The sequence below is a fragment of the Apodemus sylvaticus genome, chromosome 18 (genome assembly GCF_947179515.1).
Source record: "Apodemus sylvaticus chromosome 18, mApoSyl1.1, whole genome shotgun sequence".
NCBI classification, from domain to species: Eukaryota; Metazoa; Chordata; class Mammalia; order Rodentia; family Muridae; genus Apodemus; species Apodemus sylvaticus.
The window spans coordinates 9,465,995-9,485,734 of record NC_067489.1 but is presented as its reverse complement, the minus strand read 5'-3'; the positions used below and the strand labels follow the sequence as shown (position 1 = coordinate 9,485,734).

The 19,740-nt window shown below is 47.4% G+C and overlaps 1 protein-coding gene across 1 annotated transcript; it reads right to left on the bottom strand.

Annotated features, from left to right (window-relative positions):
* Window positions 1-2,820: 2,820 nt before the first annotated feature.
* Upf3a (UPF3A regulator of nonsense mediated mRNA decay) lies at window positions 2,821-19,288 on the bottom strand. Its single transcript, XM_052162307.1, has 9 exons — window positions 19,042-19,288; window positions 18,615-18,721; window positions 17,401-17,507; window positions 10,812-10,910; window positions 10,581-10,691; window positions 6,094-6,149; window positions 5,846-6,004; window positions 4,878-5,008; window positions 2,821-3,376 (listed from the first exon to the last, which is right to left on the bottom strand). The coding sequence occupies exons 1-9, from the start codon at window positions 19,240-19,242 to the stop codon at window positions 3,079-3,081; spliced, it is 1,269 nt and encodes a 422-aa protein (XP_052018267.1). The 5' UTR covers window positions 19,243-19,288; the 3' UTR covers window positions 2,821-3,078.
* Window positions 19,289-19,740: the final 452 nt, after the last annotated feature.

Here is a 19,740-nt window from a genome sequence, read left to right as displayed (position 1 = left end):
TTATCAGGCCCGAGACGCTGTCATGTGAACATTGCTTACTGTGGAGAACAGATAACCATCCCAGTGACCTTCCTCCCTGTGTACACAGGTCCACACTCAGTGTGTAGGGCCAGAGGCTCTGAGGCCGGCTCAAAGACGTCCCTAGTCTGTGTTCCAGCAGACACGGCCATTTTTTTATGATGCAGTGCAACTGCATCTATTGAATATCAGGGACATAGTCCGAGGAGTAAGGCGCGAAGATCTAGATCTGTCAAGTTCTTCTCAACAACATGCGCTATATTCCTTTAGCTCTCCGGAACAGACCTACCCTAGGATTCTCACATTGCCACAAAATCCTTCCTACAGAGTAGTTTAGACAACATAGTCTAGGGCCAGAACTCCAAGCCCAGGGGCTGGCCAATCTGGCTCCTGCCGAAAAAGCTCCTCTGGCTGCCGGATGAGGCTTTCTCAGTGTCTCACCAGACAGAAGGGCCTGCTCTGATCTCCACTGAACAGTCAAACCAGGGCCCACTGTCCTAACTGCCAAGCTAAGGATGGACCTGTAGAGCTCACAACGGCTCGCCTTCATATTTATGTTTAGAATTAAATTATTGATACTATCAAGAAGTCCAAAGGCCAGGAACCAAAACAATGACTGACAGAAGACTTTAGAAAAACACGTTTGTTAAAGAATTACTAAAAAAAAAATATGAGGCCATCTCCTTCTAAGTTTTATGAATTCAAATAAGAATCTGGAATGTTTCCCCCTACGCATCTATACTTCTTATCAAAAAGACCAGAAGGTGACTGCTTCAGGGTGAAAAGACACCACAATTAGAACAGCAGTCTCTGAGGTCGGGAGCTTTGTAGGAGTGGCAAAGGGAGGGACACCCTGTTCCCTGGCAGCCAACAACTTTGGGGTAGGGCCCCTGCCCAGTCCTCTTTGTGAGGATGACTTTATTGGCACATCCTGCTAGGGGCTCAACTTAAGATTCTTTGACCAATAAGAAGAATGAAAAAAGCCTGAGGTAGGAAGTGGACGCTGGTCTGAATCCCCGAGGCAGACACAGCGACTCTTGGAGCTAACACAGCTACCCTAGCCTCTCACTGAGGTGACATCTGCTTGTACACATGGAGACCGCAGTCTGATCCGTCTACAAAGCACACTGCCAGGCTTCCTAAGAAAGAAGGAACTGTGCCCAAGTCTCCAAACAGCACATCAGGAGCAGCGCGAGTGCAGTTGGTGAGCCACACCTAAAGTTAGAGTGCCCCCACTGCTCACAGAAGCAGCTGAGGGGAGAGGTCAGGTGTTCACACGTCTCCAAGAGACCAAGGTTATGATCAGTGTCCCCTAGGTTACAATGACCATAGGAGTCTCTGGGGCACTCAAAAGTAGTGAGTCATCTCTTTTGGCCATTCCTGGAGGCATTAAAAATGGGTGTCACTATAGGAAACAAATAAATTAATATAAACATTTTCTACAAGGCCATCACCTTGAGTGGATCTGAAAGCAATCAATAAGTGAAGAGAGCCAGTCTCAAGGGTCACACGTGGTATGTTCCTAGTTATTCACGTTCTTAAAATGCTCAGATCAGAGGCTTGGTGAGGCTACCAGGCCTGGCGAGCACATCTGTGAGGTTGGCCCTGGAAATGACGTATCGCTCCAACATCAGTCGCACTGGGGAAGTTACCCTGGGCAGAGCATCCTAACCAGAAGCTACAGCTAAACGATTAAGATGTTAACTGCTGGGGGCTGGAGAGATGGCTCAGCAGGTAAGAGCACTGACTGCTCTTCCAAAGTCCTGAGTTCAAATCCCAGCAACCACATGGTGGCTCACAACCATCCGTAATGGGATCTGATGCCCTCTTCTGGTTTATCTTAAGACAGCTACAGTGTACTTACATATAGTAATAAATCTTAAAAAAAAAAAAAGATGTTAACTGCTAAGTAATCTTCCCTTAGAAGGATTCCAAGAACAGAACACTGGCTACCTTCGGAGAACTTGAGAACATGGAAGGCCCCTCATTAGTCTTCCGTCCCGTGCGTCAGCTGACACAAAGCGCGTGAACTGCCGAGGCTGAACCTGCAGTAAAGGGTGTGCTTGTCTAGGTTCGAGTCCCAGGAAACCAAGTTTGAGAGCTGTTCTGGCCCTGAGACAAAATATCAAGACACATATTGCATGGCTACGACCCCACTTAGCAGGAGCCTTCCCGTCCGTACCTCACCACTCCTCCTCCCTCCCTGAAGCCTGAGTTCCCCAAGACAGGCTTTTGGGGCTGATGCCCTTAACTTCCAGCATAGCAGCCCTCCGTCTGTCTGTCTCCCCCCCACCCCGTCGAGTCTTGGCTCCCAGATAGTGCCTTACTAGTGAGGAGCAGCCTAGAGGTGGCCCTGCTGGCAGTGCTCCCCTGAATGTGCCTCTGGGAAAATGTGACTGAGCAACAGTGACCGTCACACTTCTGAGTGGACTTCTCTTCTGGACGCAAGGACCCGTGCTGTATTCACACTTAGGCAGAGCTGACTCATCAGAGCTCCGCCAGATGCTGTTTCCCTTATCAGCTTTTCCCCCCAAGTTTATTTATTTCATGTATGTGAGTACACTGTGGCTGTCTTCAGACGACGCACCAGAAGAGGGCATTGGATCCCATTACAGATGGCTGTGAGCCACCATGCGGTTGCTGGGAATTGAACTCAGGACCTCTGGAAGAGCAGTTAGTGCTCTTAACCTCTGAGCCATCTCTCCAGCACCTTCCCTCATGGTCTTAAGGATGCATTTTAGAATATTCATCTCCCGTAAATGACTTACACTGAACAATTTTTCTTGGTAAATAAAAACCTGATTCTTTAAAAAGATGATGGAATGTTTTATTCTGAGTTTCTTTGCAAGTTCAGTGCACCCCAGATGAGCAAGAGCACTCTAGAAGATATGGATGCTGCAGTTCAGCCCACATGGGCCGACACAGGCAGAGTGCAGCTCTGGACCTACGTACACAAGGCGGGCTGTTCTATCTAGTTTACTAAGGCTCTCTGCTTGGGGAAGTGGCTGTGAGGCCGCAGAGCACACTGTATCTGCACACATCAGGGAAGGCGGCCGCAGGCTACAGGACCTTGCTTCCCGGGCGATCCTTTCTTGGCCCCGGGCTGTCATACTCCTTGTGCTCCTTGCTGCTTCTCTCTGCCACATCTACAGGGACACTCCCATCCTGGCCCTTCTTCCCTCTGTCCTGGGTGAAGCCCTTCCCCCATTTTGACTCCTCTTCGTTCCTTCTGGAGAACCTGGCGAACTCTGAGTGACTGCTGTACTTCCTGCAACTGTCTGGATGACATCTTGAAGTTTCAGGTTCTTTCTCTCGAAATCTTTTGTCCCTTTGCTCTTTATCCCCGCCATCCTGTAACCTGGGAGTCAATACAAATGGTTAATAACTAACTGCAGAGAAGTGGCTTTTTGATTCTGTGTCTCTTTTCTACCCTGGGGTGTGTGAGAACGGAGCCCATTGCTACAGAGCTGGGGTTGGCAGGCATGGGCTCACAGCACCCAACAGCAGACACGGAGAAGGACAAATGGCATCTGCCACTGTACCTGAATGTAAGTGTACAATGACACAACACTGAGGTATGTGGACACAATGTTCTACCTCTCGGTTTTCCAAAGGAGGTGCAATCCCCAGGTGTGGTGAAAGCGGCACTATTAGGAGGTGTGGCCTTGTTGGAGGAAGTATGTCACTTTGGAGAGTGGGCTTGCAACCCTCCTCCTAGCTGCCTGAGGATGCTGAGTTTTCTGCTGACTGCCTTCAGATCAAGATGTAGAACACTTGCTCCGTTTCCAGCACCATGCCTGCCTGGACTCTGCCATGCTTTCTGCCGTGATGATAATGGACTGGACCTCTGAAATGGTCAGCCAGCCTCAATTAAATGCTGTCCTTTATATGAGTTGCCTTGGTCATGGTGTCTGTTCACAGCAGTAAACCCTAACACAGCGTGTTACAACTTAGCTTACATTCCCAGGTGCCCAGATGCACTGAAGTCTAACAATGCCAGAAGGATTAATTCACGCAATGGAAAGGTTAGGTGAGTAGGGACAAGGTCCTTGCCTCCTTGGACCACGGGCACAAGCTACCATGTTCCCTGAGTCCTCTCCACATGGGAGGCACAGAACAGGTAAGGACCCTATGACACTGCTGTATCATAAACCATGACACTACAATGCTAAAGCATAGACCAAGGTGCTAAAGACTGTGGAGCTGATAACCCAACAAGCAGAAGCAGCCTGGGGTTGGCAAGCCTGGGCAGAAGTGATACCCAGGGCCAGGGGCTTCACGGCTGAGCGCCTTCCATGAAACCATGTCATGGGCAGGACCAACGAAAGACAGAACTAAGGAGAAGAATTATAATACCTAAGGCCTATTGTTCCACCACAAAAACAAAACAAAACAAAAAACCAACCAATCAACCAACCAAACAAACAAAAACCCTCCAGAAGCAACCAGTTCTAAAAGATGGGGCTCTGGAATCGTCATTGTAGGTAACTGAAATGTGACCACAGACAGACTGCAGGGGAGCTGGAAGAGAGCTGTGTGTGAAATCTCAAACACCAAGGAAAGCACTGGACAGCATCATTCACACAGGAAGAAGGACCGGACGGCAGACCCTGGCAACCTAAGCTCAGGAAGGAGGCCTCATAGGAAAGGAAGGTGGTCAAGAGGCGATGGAGAAGGAGGAGCAGGAGACCTCCCTGTTAAGCTGACACTGAGGCTGCCGGGCCAGCGCCCACTACGCTGGCGTGCTAGACCGAACACACACAACTCCGAGGGCAACGGAAGAGTGCAGCACCGTACGGCCACCATGACTGCAGACCGGGGCAGGGGACAGTCAGTCACTGTGACAGGAACATGCTCACCTCTCCGCAGGCGTCTCCGGCTGGCTCTCCAGTCGGGCTTCCTGCTTCTCCTCTCCTGCACCGACAGCTTCACCTCTTTCTTTGGGTTTCTCTGAAGTCGCTTCTTCTCCTGTTTCCAGTTTCTTAAGAAGCTGAGAAATCTTAACATTAATGATTTCCTACTACTGAATGATTAATTACTGTGGCTCAGCGGTTAAGAGCACTTGCTGTTCTTTAAGAGCACCTGGTTTAGGTGCCTATCACCTACTTGTTAGTCCACAACCATAATTAACTCCAGTTCCAGGGGACTCACTGTCCTCTCTGGCTTCTACTGGTACCACACACATGTGGTGCATATACATACAGACTTTGCTAACACGGACATGGTCCTTACGTATTAAAAGTAACACCTAATGATGATTAATACTTTCTTTATGTGGTGTATTTCTTCAGAACCCCAATAAGGCATCTTAAATCCCCTATGGAGTAAGGTGAAATCTCAGTTTTAAAAAGTGCTAAGCAGGGCTGATTCCAATTTCAATTTTGAAAAAAAACTCTTCATTCTATAAAAATAAATGCATCAACCACAGGAAAAACTGGACATGAGGGTGAGGCCCATGGGTGCTGCCTGGTGCTGAGCCTGGGTGCTTTGTTCTAACCCTGAGGTACTGAGGAGGACATAGAGAGGCCGGCAGGAAGTTCTCACGTGTGGTTTGCTTCAGTCACTCACGGCATAGAGGGGCTCTCCTGGTGAAGCACCCCATTCCACATCAGGAGGTCAGAGCCTCATGCTCTGCCTCCTTGGTGTACCAGGCTGTGTAAGGATGCCTGAGCTCATGTGCATGTTTGAAGCTGTTGTTACAGAATGGACGTAAGGAACTGTGGTAAAGGGTTAGACTGACTGACAGTAGTTGATAGTTTTAAAGAGATACTTGAGAGGTGGGCGGGCGGGCGTACCAACGTGATGGAGCTACCGTCGCCACGGTTACCTTGATCCTCACATCCTTCTCACTGGCTCTCTTCTGCTTGTCCGCCTCCTTCCTCTTCCACCTGTCCTCTTCTCTCCTCTTCCGCTTCTCTTCTTCCCGCAGACGCTTCTTCTCAAGCTCCCGCCTCCTCCGCTCCTCACGCTTCTCTTCCCGGACTCTCTGAAGGTAGAGCCAAACACACGTGTAAGTTTTGTGTGTGGAGACAGCAGGTACAGGGCAGATACCCGCCAGGTAAAAACGTCACCTACCTGCTTTTCTAATTTTCTATTTTTAATATATTCCAAAAGAGGTGTGGTTCTTCTAGCTAAAGAAAAAAATTACAATACATTACACATAACTTATAAGTTGAGATTGATCTTAAGTTCTTGTTTCCAACTTAACATTAAAATAATTAGGGGAAGAATATTATCTCTAAAATGTACGTGGGTATGCACTGTACCTGGGGACATTCTTATTCTGTTGTTACAAATTCAAGTCATTTGTAGGTTCTGACAATTTTGGATATACTGACTTACCACTCTTTAAGTTTTTACTAGCATCTATCAGTTATGCAGAATAATGGGTCATTATGACATTTTCATACACATATATAATGTATTTTGATCACATTTACACTCTACAACCCACCCATGAATCCTACCTCTCCTCCCCCCCTCTCTCTCTCTTCCCAACTAATCCTCCTCCTCCTATGTCTACCTTTGTGGGTTTTTTTGTTTGTTTGTTTTTGTAACCCAGTGAGTTTAATTAGGGCTGTTTATAGGAAGGAATACGGGTATGTCATTATTTACAGAGCCATAGGCAACTTAACATTAAAAAAAAAAAGACATGATATTTTCAGAAGTAACATTTACATATCTACTTTGATGCTGTGCATATTTTCAGAATTTTTTGCTTTTCTGCTGTTGATGTTTTTTTAAGATTTATTTTATTTTATCTGCATGTATGGTATGTACCATGCTTACGCCTGGTGCCTGTGGCAGTCAGAACAGGCTGTCAGATTCCCTGGAACTGAAGTTAGTAATGGTAGTGAGCTGCCGTGCAGGAGCCAGGAACTGCCCAGGTCCTCTGCAGAAGCAACAAGTGCTCTAACCACTGTGCTGACCCTCCAGGCTCAGTACTACAGTCTTTAATACATGTCAAGTAACCAGTTCAAAAGTCCAAAATCTGAAATGCTCCCAAGGAAAGTTCTGAGCACTGACATAATAACACAAGTGGAAAATTCTATGTGTAATTTTATGAGATAGGTCAGTCAAAACAGAGATACACTGCAAATGTGGTTTATACCTGCCTTCTAACTGTGTGTTTAAAATATACAGAAAACGAAACTGTTATCTTTAGATTGTGTGGCATCTCTTCAATATTTTATTACATACACACACTCTCCAAAGCCCCCAAACAGAACATTTTTGGTCATCACAGGCAAGAGCTATTCAATCTAAAGCTTAGAAAATGATTGCAGATGGCACTGCTGACCCAAAACCAAACCAACCAAACAGAAAAAACCACCGCCCATCTCTCTCACCTAAAGTGCATTCCCACCCTTGACCCTGACCACCACCTTTCCTGAGCACACCTCTCCTGTCTGATTGGCATGTCAGAGGCCTACGGGTATCACCAGAAGGACCACCTCCACAGCCCTCAAATGTGAGCACACGGTGAGAAGGGGGCACAGGCCTGCCCTACAGACCTTTAAGACCTCAGAGTGAAGGGGCTGGGAAGAATCTTGGGTATGCCAACCTGTGAGCTGGCATGATACTAAGGGCCTTTGATACCCTGGCTAAGGATCAAATGGTACTCAGCCTTAAAGAGAGCGAACACGCTCAGAGACACCCATGGCAGGCGCTGTGGTCGTGGATGTAAGCAGTCTGGCAGAAATGAATTTATTTTAAAGAGACACTTTGGCTATCAGACCAGCAAAACAAAGGATCCCAGTGCCGGAGAGATGGCTCAACTGGTAAGAGACTGCTCTTCCAGAAGTCCTGAGTTCAATTCCTAGCAACCACATGGTTGGTGGTGTACAACCATCTGCAATGAGATCTGACGCCTTCTTCTGTTGTATCTGAGGACAGCTACGGTGTATTCACATACATACAATAAATATTAAAAAACAAGCAAACAACAAAGGATCCCAAGATAAAGTTTAGTAACACTAATTTATCTCTCCTCCTCTCCTAATTATCTACCACAAAAGTTTACAAGACTCAACAAGGTGCCGGTGTTTGCGAAGGCTATGACATGCCGAGTTTCAGAACTAATCCTAGGTTGCTTACTTCAATACTGGAACTCCTGCCAACGTGAGCTTATAGTGACTATTCAAACCTTATTTGTTAGGCTTGTTTATGAGACTCCATGGAAGGTTAAAAGCCAAGGAAAAACTGGCAACTGCTATGAATTTAAAAGCAGAAGTAGTAACTACAGAAGCAGCCTCCACAGTCCACATCCGGAATGAAAGAAGCACTTGTGTCAGCATACGGTGAGTCCCTGGCACTTGTGTCCTCGATATGTAAAACTGACACTCCTGTGGGCACCGAGCAAGATCCTGTAGACTGAGGCCCCAAGGACAGATGCCCTCTGTGCTAATGAAACCAGATTCTAACCCACAAAGAGAATGTCTCAGAGCGGACTGTAGTGACTACCTGATACAAGGGGACACTTAAACAAAACAAGAAAGATGGATGAGGGGTTGGAAGTTGAATTCTAAAATACCTAATTTGCCTTTTTTTGTTTTTTGTTTTTTCTTTTCTTTTTTTTTTTTTTTTTTGTTTTTTTTTTTTGTTTTGTTTTTTGGTTTTTTGGATTTGGTTTTTCTCGAGACAGGGTTTTTCTTTGTAGCCCTGGCTGTCCTGGAACTCACTCTGTAGACCAGGCTGGCCTCGAACTCAGAAATCCGCCTGCCTCTGCCTCTCAGAGAGCTGGGATTACAGGCGTGTGCCACCACCGCCTGGCTCTAATTTGCCTTTTATAACTTCATAAATATAACATGCTTTGAAATCAAATTTCGATTTTTGCCCCCAAAGTCTCCTGTCTTCTGTATATAGACGCGGGAGCTGCAGTTAACACACCTGCTCATCTTAACCCTCCGGGCTTTAGTTCTTCTTCTTTTTTTTTTTAGATTTATTTATTATTATATTTAAGTACATTGTAGCTTTCTTCAGACACATCAGAAGATGGTGTCAGATTTCATTATGGACGGTTGTAAGCCACCATGTGGTTGCTGGGATTTGAACTCGGGACCTTCAGAAGAGCAGTCAGTGTTCTTAACCACTGAGCCATCTCTCCAGCCCTGGTCTTTAGTTCTGCCCCCAATCCCCCTATACTAATCTGTCCATAATCCTCCTTTCCACTAATATTTGACTTCTAAATCATGCTCAGTATAATACAGTCTTCCCTGGGGAACAAGAGCCATCAGGCAGGCCCTCGCTTCTCTCTGGCACTTACCAGCACTGTGACAGAGCAAGGATGGGAGTGAATTAGCCCCCGCCTCTTCCTGGGAGGAGTCAGGTCTCAGCATAGGGCTTCTTATGTCTCTCCAATCACACATGCTTACCTCCACACTCTGGTCTCTTTATTCACATATACTTAGTTTTAAACAACTCTTTTCTGCAACTATTAGCTGAAAATATAGTTCTACTGTGGAAGTCAGGGAGGTTATTGGGAAGGGAATTCATGTGGAAACCAACAAACCTGATTATATGTGAGATGTTATACAAGTCAGGTTAGCAAGACATGGAAGGGGTGCCAGGCCTTGGGAAAAGGTTTTGTTCTGTTTTTAAAAAATCTATGTATGAAGCGGGGCGGTGGTGGTGCACGCCTGTAATCCCAGCACTCTGGGAGGCAGAGGCAGGCGGATTTCTGAGTTCAAGGCCAGCCTGGTCTACAGAGTGAGTTCCAGGACAGCCAGGGATATACAGAGAAACCCTGTCTCGAAAAAAAATCAAATCCAAAAAACCAAAATAAATAAATAAATAAATAAAAATCTACGTATGACTATTCTGCTGGCATGCTTGTCTGTGTGGCATGTATTTGTAATACCCAGAGGCCCGAAGAGAGCACTGGATCCCGGGGACTGGAGTTATAGATGGTTGTACGCTACCATCTGGGTGCTGGGAATCCAACCTGGGTCCTTTGGAAGATCGACCAATGCTCTTAAAGTGTGAGCCATCTCTTCAGCCCCTCGAGAGGAGGTTTAATACTGAGACCATCAGGAAATGGGACATTCACGTTTGTCTAAGACTAAGTGTGCCTAGTGAAAAACAAAGGTGTCTCATGTCTGCACATGAATTTTCTGAGAAGACAAACATTTCTAAAGCACACTCTATCAGGATTCAAACCAGATGCTAGACTCTAGCCCGGCTTCGACAGGTTAGCTTTCTCATAAAATTTGTAGCTTCCTATATGAGCCAAATGTCCTGTCTCCATAGGCTCCCAAGGCCTGCCCATGGTGCTCTACAAAGACAGTAAGGCTGCTGTGATAAATTCTCCTCTCTGAGCAGCCAAGGACGTGCATCTGCCTGTGGCAGGCGGCGGGTTTAAGCAAGGACCCTAGAAGCATAGTCCTCATCAAGAAAGGCTCAGAAATACTTCCCCACGCTCTTTCACTCTTTTGATGAAAGTAGAAAATACTGTTCCCGTCAAGTCTGTAACGGAAAGAAACTTTACCCTCATCTTGAAAAAAGGAGAATTAAATATACACTCCACCAGAGAGTGTCTCAATAAACACAGGAGCGGAACAGACCAAGGAGCTCCCTCGTCTTCGCTTCGATCTCTCCCAGCAGCGTCTCGGGACTGGCGCTGCTCTTCTCCTCCTCCACGCTGTAGGACTCCAGAAACTGCTTATATTCTGGATCTGCAACAGAATGAATGAATGAATGAATGAATGAGTATATCCCCCTCTCCAAGTATAGGTAATGTTTGGTCAGCATATTTAATCTGTTGGTTTACAATTCAGCTTTAGAAAAGGGCTCACCATCTTCAATGCTTCCCGTCTTGGCATCTTTCTTCTTCAGCTTCTTTTTGGCAATCTTCTGGAATGGAGCAAACTCCACCACTGCAGGATACTCCAGGCCTTGTATGGAGAGATATCCAAGTGTCACTATGAAACTCTACTAGAGTCACCTTGGGAAACCAGTGTCTAACATCACATCTGTCTACACGGAGTTAAACATAGTGATGACACGTAAGCTTCACATCCAAAAGTGCTTCCGGGAGAGGGGTAGGGAGAAGCAGTACTCACTACATGGAGTGGTCCATCATCAGGGCCTCACTCACAACATCACTCACTACATGGAGTGGTCCATCATCAGGGACTCACTCACAGCATCACTCACTACATGGAGTGGTCCATCATCAGGGACTCACTCACAGCATCACTCACTACATGGAGTGGTCCATCATCAGGGACTCACAGCATCACTCACTACATGGAGTGGTCCATCATCAGGGCCTCACTCACAGCATCACTCACTACATGGAGTGGTCCATCATCAGGGGACTCACTCACAGCATCACTCACTACATGGAGTGGTCCATCATCAGGGCCTCACTCACAGCATCACTCACTACATGGAGTGGTCCATCATCAGGGACTCACTCACAGCATCACTCACTACATGGAGTGGTCCATCATCAGGGCCTCACTCACAGCATCACTCACTACATGGAGTGGTCCATCATCAGGGACTCACAGCATCACTCACTACATGGAGTGGTCCATCATCAGGGCCTCACTCACAGCATCACTCACTACATGGAGTGGTCCATCATCAGGGACTCACAGCATCACTCACTACATGGAGTGGTCCATCATCAGGGCCTCACTCACAGCATCACTCACTACATGGAGTGGTCCATCATCAGGGCCTCACTCACAGCATCACTCACTACATGGAGTGGTCCATCATCAGGGCCTCACTCACAGCATCACTCACTACATGGAGTGGTCCATCATCAGGGACTCACTCACAGCATCACTCACTACATGGAGTGGTCCATCATCAGGGACTCACAGCATCACTCACTACATGGAGTGGTCCATCATCAGGGGACTCACTCACAGCATCACTCACTACATGGAGTGGTCTATCATCAGGGGACTCACTCACAGCATCACTCACTACATGGAGTGGTCCATCATCAGGGGACTCACTCACAGCATCACTCACTACATGGAGTGGTCCATCATCAGGGCCTCACTCACAGCATCACTCACTACATGAAGTGGTCCATCATCAGGGACTCACTCACAGCATCACTCACTACATGGAGTGGTCCATCATCAGGGGACTCACTCACAGCATCACTCACTACATGGAGTGGTCCATCATCAGGGACTCACTCACAGCATCACTCACTACACGGAGTGGTCCATCATCAGGGGACTCACTCACAGCATCACTCACTACATGGAGTGGTCCATCATCAGGGACTCACTCACAGCATCACTCACTACATGGAGTGGTCCATCATCAGGGGACTCACAGCATCACTCACTACATGGAGTGGTCCATCATCAGGGCCTCACTCACAGCATCACTCACTACATGGAGTGGTCCATCATCAGGGCCTCACTCACAGCATCACTCACTACATGGAGTGGTCCATCATCAGGGCCTCACTCACAGCATCACTCACTACATGGAGTGGTCCATCATCAGGGACTCACTCACAGCATCACTCACTACATGGAGTGGTCCATCATCAGGGACTCACTACATGGAGTGGTCCATCATCAGGGCCTCACTCACAGCATCACTCACTACATGGAGTGGTCCATCATCAGGGCCTCACTCACAGCATCACTCACTACATGGAGTGGTCCATCATCAGGGCCTCACTCACAGTATCACTCACTACATGGAGTGGTCCATCATCAGGGGACTCACTCACAGCATCACTCACTACATGGAGTGGTCCATCATCAGGGGACTCACTCACAGCATCACTCACTACATGGAGTGGTCCATCATCAGGGGACTCACTCACAGCATCACTCACTACATGGAGTGGTCCATCATCAGGGACTCACTCACAGCATCACTCACTACATGGAGTGGTCCATCATCAGGGACTCACAGCATCACTCAGTACATGGAGTGGTCCATCATCAGGGACTCACTCACAGCATCACTCACTACATGGAGTGGTCCATCATCAGGGACTCACTCACAGCATCACTCACTACATGGAGTGGTCCATCATCAGGGACTCACTCACAGCATCACTCACTACATGGAGTGGTCCATCATCAGGGGACTCACTCACAGCATCACTCACTACATGGAGTGGTCCATCATCAGGGGACTCACTCACAACATAAAACAGTTCACTTGACAAGGGAAAAAATGTTCAGGTTAGTAAACCCAACTATTACTTCCATATTACTTCCAAATAATTTTTGAATAGCCTATCTTCAGTCATGTTTTTTGTTACGGTCAACTGTTTTGATGTTAAAATGTTTTGTGTTAGAGAACTCAGTGGTTCAGAGTTCTTGCATAGAGCCACATTAGGTGGCTCATAAACACCTGTAACTCCAGTTCCAGAGTAACTGGAGTTACTCTGACTCTTATGAGGACACCTGGACACACAGCACACAGCACACAGCACACACACACACACAGCACACAGCACACACACACACACACACACACAGAGGCATGCACACATACATTCACACAAAATAAAAATAAAATAAAAAAAATTAATTTTAAGATGTTAATTCAAGTATATATAAGCTCAAAGAACTTCCTCGGCTTAAAAGAGACACAAGGCTAAAGGGTTTGGGAGCTTTAAGGACATATATTATGTTCTCTGTTAGGTGTGTTTCAAACAAAAACATGAAAAATAGAAGCATTAGGAAGTGATTTTGCTGTTATATGGGAGGAAGATGAACATATAAAGAGAAGTTCTCTGGAAGAAACTGTCAATTTGTTTTAGCCAGCACGTGGAACACTTTACCTCAAGACTAAACCCATTAAGTGATATCATCTTAGAATATTGCTCTTTTTTTTTTTAAAAGATTCCAAAATTCCAAAATTGCCAGTACATAAAATAAATAAGTGTAATTCAAAAAATGAAGAAATAAGAGAGAATGGGGAGGTAGAAGGCACTGGTCGGGCAGGGATGGTGCTCCTGCACGGGCAGGGATGATATGCTACCGCAGCACGTGGCCGCTGACAAAGTCCTGACTCCACAACTTACCACAAAGCTATGGTAATCAAGATAGCATGACACTGACACAAAACAGACAAACACACACACCAAGAAACTTGAGAGAGAGCCAACAGAAAACACCTGGGTATATGATCAAATCATTTTGACAAGGATGCTAAGATCATATAACAGGAACCAGTGGACACGTCAACAAATAGTGCTGAGAAACCCAGACAGCCACACACGGGAGAATGAAGGTAGACATTTACCCAACGACTTATACTTAGAAACTAACTCAAAACGCACATCCAGTAATTGAAAGTTCTATGTTCATAAATTCTTAGCTGGGACAACACATGCATGGGCAACTGAAGCAAGAACAGATGAACAGATATCAAAATCAAAACCTCACAGTCCTCAGAGAAAAGGCACTCTATGGACCTGAGAGCATCTATGGACTGGGAGGGCCGTCCGGCTGGCAGGAGAGCGCCCCCCAGAGCACAGAGAGAACTTTTGCAACCCAGCAGCAACCCAAGCCAATGAAAAAAGAGAGGAGAGAGATCTGGAGTGGTACCCTGTGCCTGCCACTCCAGGATTTATGAGACAGAGACAGAAGGACCGCTGCAGGTTTGCGGTCAGCCTGGGCACAAGGTGAGACAGCACAAAGCAAAAGAAACCCTCGATCCATGTGTCAATTAAATAACCTGGTTCAGGATGACAAAGAGGCTGGACGGGTGGCTGGGCGAGTGGTTCAGGGCACCTGCTGTGTGGGCAGGAGACAGAAGCTTGGCTTCCAGCACACACGAGGACAGCCACAACCACCGCAGCTCCAGCTCAAGGGGGTCGAGTCCCCTCTTCTGGCAGCTGAACCTTTCTACAAAATATGTCACACGCATGTATAGATGTATACGTATTCCTCTCTCTGTCTCTTTCTGCCTCTGTCTCTCTCTCTTCCATCCTTTCTTTCTTGATAGTGTTTCTCTGTGTAGCCCTGGCTGTCCTGGAACTTGCTCTGTAGACCAGGCTGGCCTCAAACTTAGAAATCCATCTGCCTCTGCCTCGTTAGTACTGGGAATAAAAGTGTGTACTATCACTGCTCAGCAAAAATAAATTTCTTTAAAGAGTTATTTATTTATTTAGTGTACATGAGTGCCCTATCTGTATATATGTGGTTGCTGGGAATTGAACTCAGGACCTCTGGAAGAGAAGCTAATACTCTTAACTGTTGAGCCATCTCTCCAGCCACTGAAAACAAAATTTTTTTAATTGAAAAAAAAGTGACAAAGAACTTTAGTGATATTTCTCTAGTCTTGGTCTACACATGACCAACAATAATGTAAAATATATTCAATTGCAAATGTATTGGATAATACAAATTTAAATCACAAAAAGATTGGGTATATTAGTTAGTGCATAACCTATAATCCCCACACTTGAGAGGCTGAGGTGGGAAGATCACACGTTAAGGTAAATCTGGGATACACAACCGGCACTCAATCTCAGAAATCAAGTTAACTCAATCTAAGCCAAATCAAAGCAACAACAAAAATAAAACAAAGATGAGAGTGGGTGGGTTGGTGATCAGGGGGAGGGGGAATGGGATAGGATGTTTTTGGAGGGGAAACCTGGAAAGGGGATAACATTTGAAATGTAAATAAAGAAAATATCTAAAATAATAAATAAAAAGAACAATCCCACCCCCCAAAGAAAAGAATCTCACAGGGCCAGCGACTATAGTGTAATATAAAACAACTTCAATGAAAACTCAAAATGGACCGTGTTGGTGAGGAAGAGGAACAATTGCAGTTCTTGGGCATTACAGGCAGTGGGGATGCTCAATGGTATCTGTGCTGTGAGGGCAGTGTTAGCACCTGACCCCACCCCTGCTGTGAGAGCATTACCACCTGACCCCAGTCCTGCTGTGAGAGCGTTACCACCTGACCCCACCCCTGCGAGAGGGGTTACCACCTGAACCCCCATGTCTATCCCCTACAAAGTCTGGGCAGTATCTACAACTCTGGGTAGATATCCAAACTGAAAACAGGGAACACATCTGCATATCCAGGAAACTTTACCTCAGCTAAAGCTTGTAACAAGACAGGTGTCAACTGACACATGAATGGATAGGTAAAATGTACAAACATCACACGGGAATGTTCTCCAGCTTAGAAAGGAAAAGGAAATTCTGCAGTACATCACAACACGCGTGGATCTGGAGGACATTACACTAAGCGAAAGAAGCCAGCCAAGAAGACCAAAAGTGTGATTCTACTAATAGAGGGTGTGCAGAGCACTAAAATTCATATCATAAAGACAGGAAATAGAATGAGTTCACAGAGGGGTGGAGGGGGCGGGCACCAGTGTTTAATTAATAAAGTTTCAGTTATGTAAAAAGCAGGGATTCTGGGCAACTGGTTGTATAAAGTGGATAATTTTAACATTACTGAACTACACTACACACACAAGAAAGAAAGAAAGAAAGAAAGAAAGAAAGAAAGAAAGAAAGAAACAAACAAACAAAGAAAGAAAGAAAGAAAGGAAGGAAGGAAGGAAGGAAGGAAGGAAGGAAGGATGGATCCACGAATCACTCAGGAGGCAGGGGAATTAATCACTGAGGCTTTAAGGCCAGCCTAAGCTAAGAGACAGTCTATCTCAATAAGGGAGGGGGAGATAAGATGATTTTTGTTATGTGTATTTTACCAATATTTTTTTAAAAAGTGATCAGTTGAATAAAGCAGTCAGCAATGAACTCAAATGCCAAATGGCCAGTGCACTAAACTTGCACGAAATTCACAGAAACTACAACCTGACCTTCCGTTTGTCATCCCATGGGGAAGGGACACTTCGGTGTGGGGGGAGGGGTGAATGGAAACCGGGTGGCTGGAGAGGGCAGGAAAAGAGCTTCCTACAGAATGTCTACAAACTTTACACTTGATCTTTGTCAAAAGCCGAGAAGCAATGTTTACAAACTTTAAAGGCAGAAAAAGTAGCACAAGACAGTCGGACAGGACAGGAGAAGGAAAATATGTAAAACAGATCTAGACGTTGAGGAGCAGAGCCTCGTGCTCCATGGCTGATACTCAGGAGCTTGCGCCGTCCCTGGCACTTTCGAGAGATGACAGTCACGGCCGGGGACTCTGGATTCCTGGCAGAGACCTAAGTGTGTGATACAGCCCAGGAGACCGTCATCAAACGTCATGAGATGACTTAGTTTAGGAACACAAAGTTCATTTATTTTCGGAAGAGTTACGTGTGAAAACCCATTCTCCAGCAATGTCGAGCTCCTGTTCCTATCACAGGATCTCTGAAATTCTTTGGTTTATTAGCTTTGCCAGCCCATGATAAAACAGTAAAAGTTTATGAGCTTATTTTAGCTGTGTTTGAGAAGTTAACTGAAACTCACTAACCTTTATTGCCAATGAAGATATATCCATCGAAACGGTCTCTGAACAGCAGGATGTCATCAGGGTTCCTAAAATTAATGTACGCTCTGGAGTAGAGGTGAGGGTAAAGGCTGAAACCAAGACAACAGTGGTTAGCAAACTGTGCGACCCTAAATCCTGCCGAATTGTTTTAAGAATAAGCAAATGCTTCTTTATGCCCAAGAATCACTTTTCAGTTAATTTTAACAATCTGGGTATTCCTTATCAAAAACAAAACAAAACAAAACAAAAAAAACAAACTGAAGATAAACCAACTATTAAGTCTTATTCGGGAGAACCTCTACTGTCCACAGCCAAGGTTAACACACTCAACTCCAGAAGTCCCCAGACGCCACGGGTACTTTTAGAGTCATTTCTGGCACATCTGAACAAGACTAGTCTTGGCTCCTTCACGGGTGAGGATGCTCTACTGTGCCTTTTTTCTGGATGAGTAGAGCAGTGCTTAGGCACCAAGGAAAAACTAAACCATTCTCCCCGTCTCTGCCACAACTTCTCACAGGTAGGAACTCTTCCATTCCGGCTCACAAAGAATATTAAAGCTGAGAGAAATCTGTTCGTATGGAGGGAGGAGGCTACAAGCTGGGACCGGAAGTGCACACTGAGTAACTCCCTGTTCTTTGTAACTGTTTTTCTAAACTTCAGTCATCTGAAAACTACCTGCGGCTTTCAAAGGATGCCCGTTTAACAATTACTTATATTTTTATTTGAATAGACTTTAAAAAACAAAAAACAAAAAACAAAAAATTGGTATCCCAAAGGAAAGCGTATATTGACATAATGAAGAAAACGATAAAAGGATATAACAATAGAAATCGAGAAATACCACGAATTCCTGCGGCACCGACATCTGCGGGTTGGGTCCCATCACCACAGGCAGGGAACCCGTCTGACTGGGTGGTGGTGCAGACGCGAGCCGGGCTGCTCGCCATGAGATCCCACTCCTCAGGGCTCAGTTAACCGGTCCCTCCCTAACGAAATGCGCTCCAGACACAGCGAGTGTGAGGGATGCAGTCTGGTTTTTCTCACCAGACCGGGGAAGGCAAGGTAACGCAAAGGGCAGCGCCCCTCTGGACCTTCCTAACGTGGGCGTGCCCTGACAGCTGGGAGGGAGGGGACTGCGACGCGGAGCGCCGAGCGGTCCTCCGGCTGTCACAAGGCTGTCCCGCCGCAGCCCTCACCTGAGGTCCGCAGCCACCACCTCGAAGTAATCGTGCGCGGGCAGGGGGCGCAGCTGCTCTTCCAGCTGCTCTTTGGTGAGGCCCGGGGGCAGACGCCGGAGGACCACCTGGGAAGACCATCGCTCGTCATTCGGGTGCTGCCGCCCGCCCGCCCGCCCAACCAGTCCGAGACTCCCCAGATCCCAGGGGACGCGGCTCTCCAGACCGAGACTCCCCAGATCCCGGGGGACGCGGCCCTTCAGCTCGGCGACCAGAGCCGGGTGACTCCGGCTCCCTAACGACCTTAGACCAACCCGCCACTTGCAGGGACTCACTTTGAGATGAGGCCCAGCCCAAGAGATGAACATCCCGCCCCGCCCTCCTCAAGCCCCGCCCAGCATGGGGTGTAAAGCCGTCCTCTCGCGAGACTTGCGAGCCCCGCCCCCACCTTGCTCAGGGCCGTCCTCTTCTCCTCGCGGGTCTTGGCAGCCCCACTCTCACTTAAGGATGGGGCCGGAGGCGCCGCCGACTCATTCCGCGACGACTCGCGGCGGAAGTGGGTCTCCGAGCCCGAGAGTTTCTCCCTCCAGCTCGGGCCCCGCGCAGAAAGCGCTGCGCCCGGGCCTCCGGCCCCCTCTTCTGAGCGCATCCCCACCGGCCGCCCGCCCGCCGCCACCTCCGCCAGAACGAAGCCTCGCGAGGACTAGACAGCCCCTCCCTTGGCATTCGGTGTCCGGTGTCCCCTCCCCGGCCCTGACGGGGAGGGGCGGTGCCAGTGCTGCCCAGCGCCTGTGGGGGGCAGCCCGGCACTTTCAAAAGCTCTCGAACAGCCTGGGACCCGACTACGGCGAAGGAAGTGAGTGCTGTCACACGAGGACAGATGCACGCTCCGGGCATCCCGTGCGCTGCTGACCTGCGAGGCGGACGGCTCCACGACAGTCTGGGATGGGGGGACCCCAGCAGCCGGGAGCCCTGTGTGGACCACAAACACCTCGCCCCACCCGCCCCGCCCTCCCCTCCCCCCCTCCTGCCCCGCCCTCCCCTCCCCCCTCCTACGTGGTCTGTTTTATTGAGACAGGGCTTCTCTGTGTAGCCCAGATTGTCCTGGAACTCAGAGATCCTTTGCCTCCTGGGTGTTGGGATTAAA

Coding starts and splice junctions, on each gene's coding strand:
- Upf3a (XM_052162307.1), bottom strand. CDS start 19,242: ATGCGCTCAGAAGAGGGGGCCGGAGGCCCGGGCGCAGCGCTTTCTGCG. Junction 10,692..10,811: donor GACGGGAAGCATTGAAGATG/GTGAGCCCTTTT, acceptor ATTCTGTTGCAG/ATCCAGAATATAAGCAGTTT. Junction 5,009..5,845: donor AGAAGGATGTGAGGATCAAG/GTAACCGTGGCG, acceptor AAGATTTCTCAG/CTTCTTAAGAAACTGGAAAC.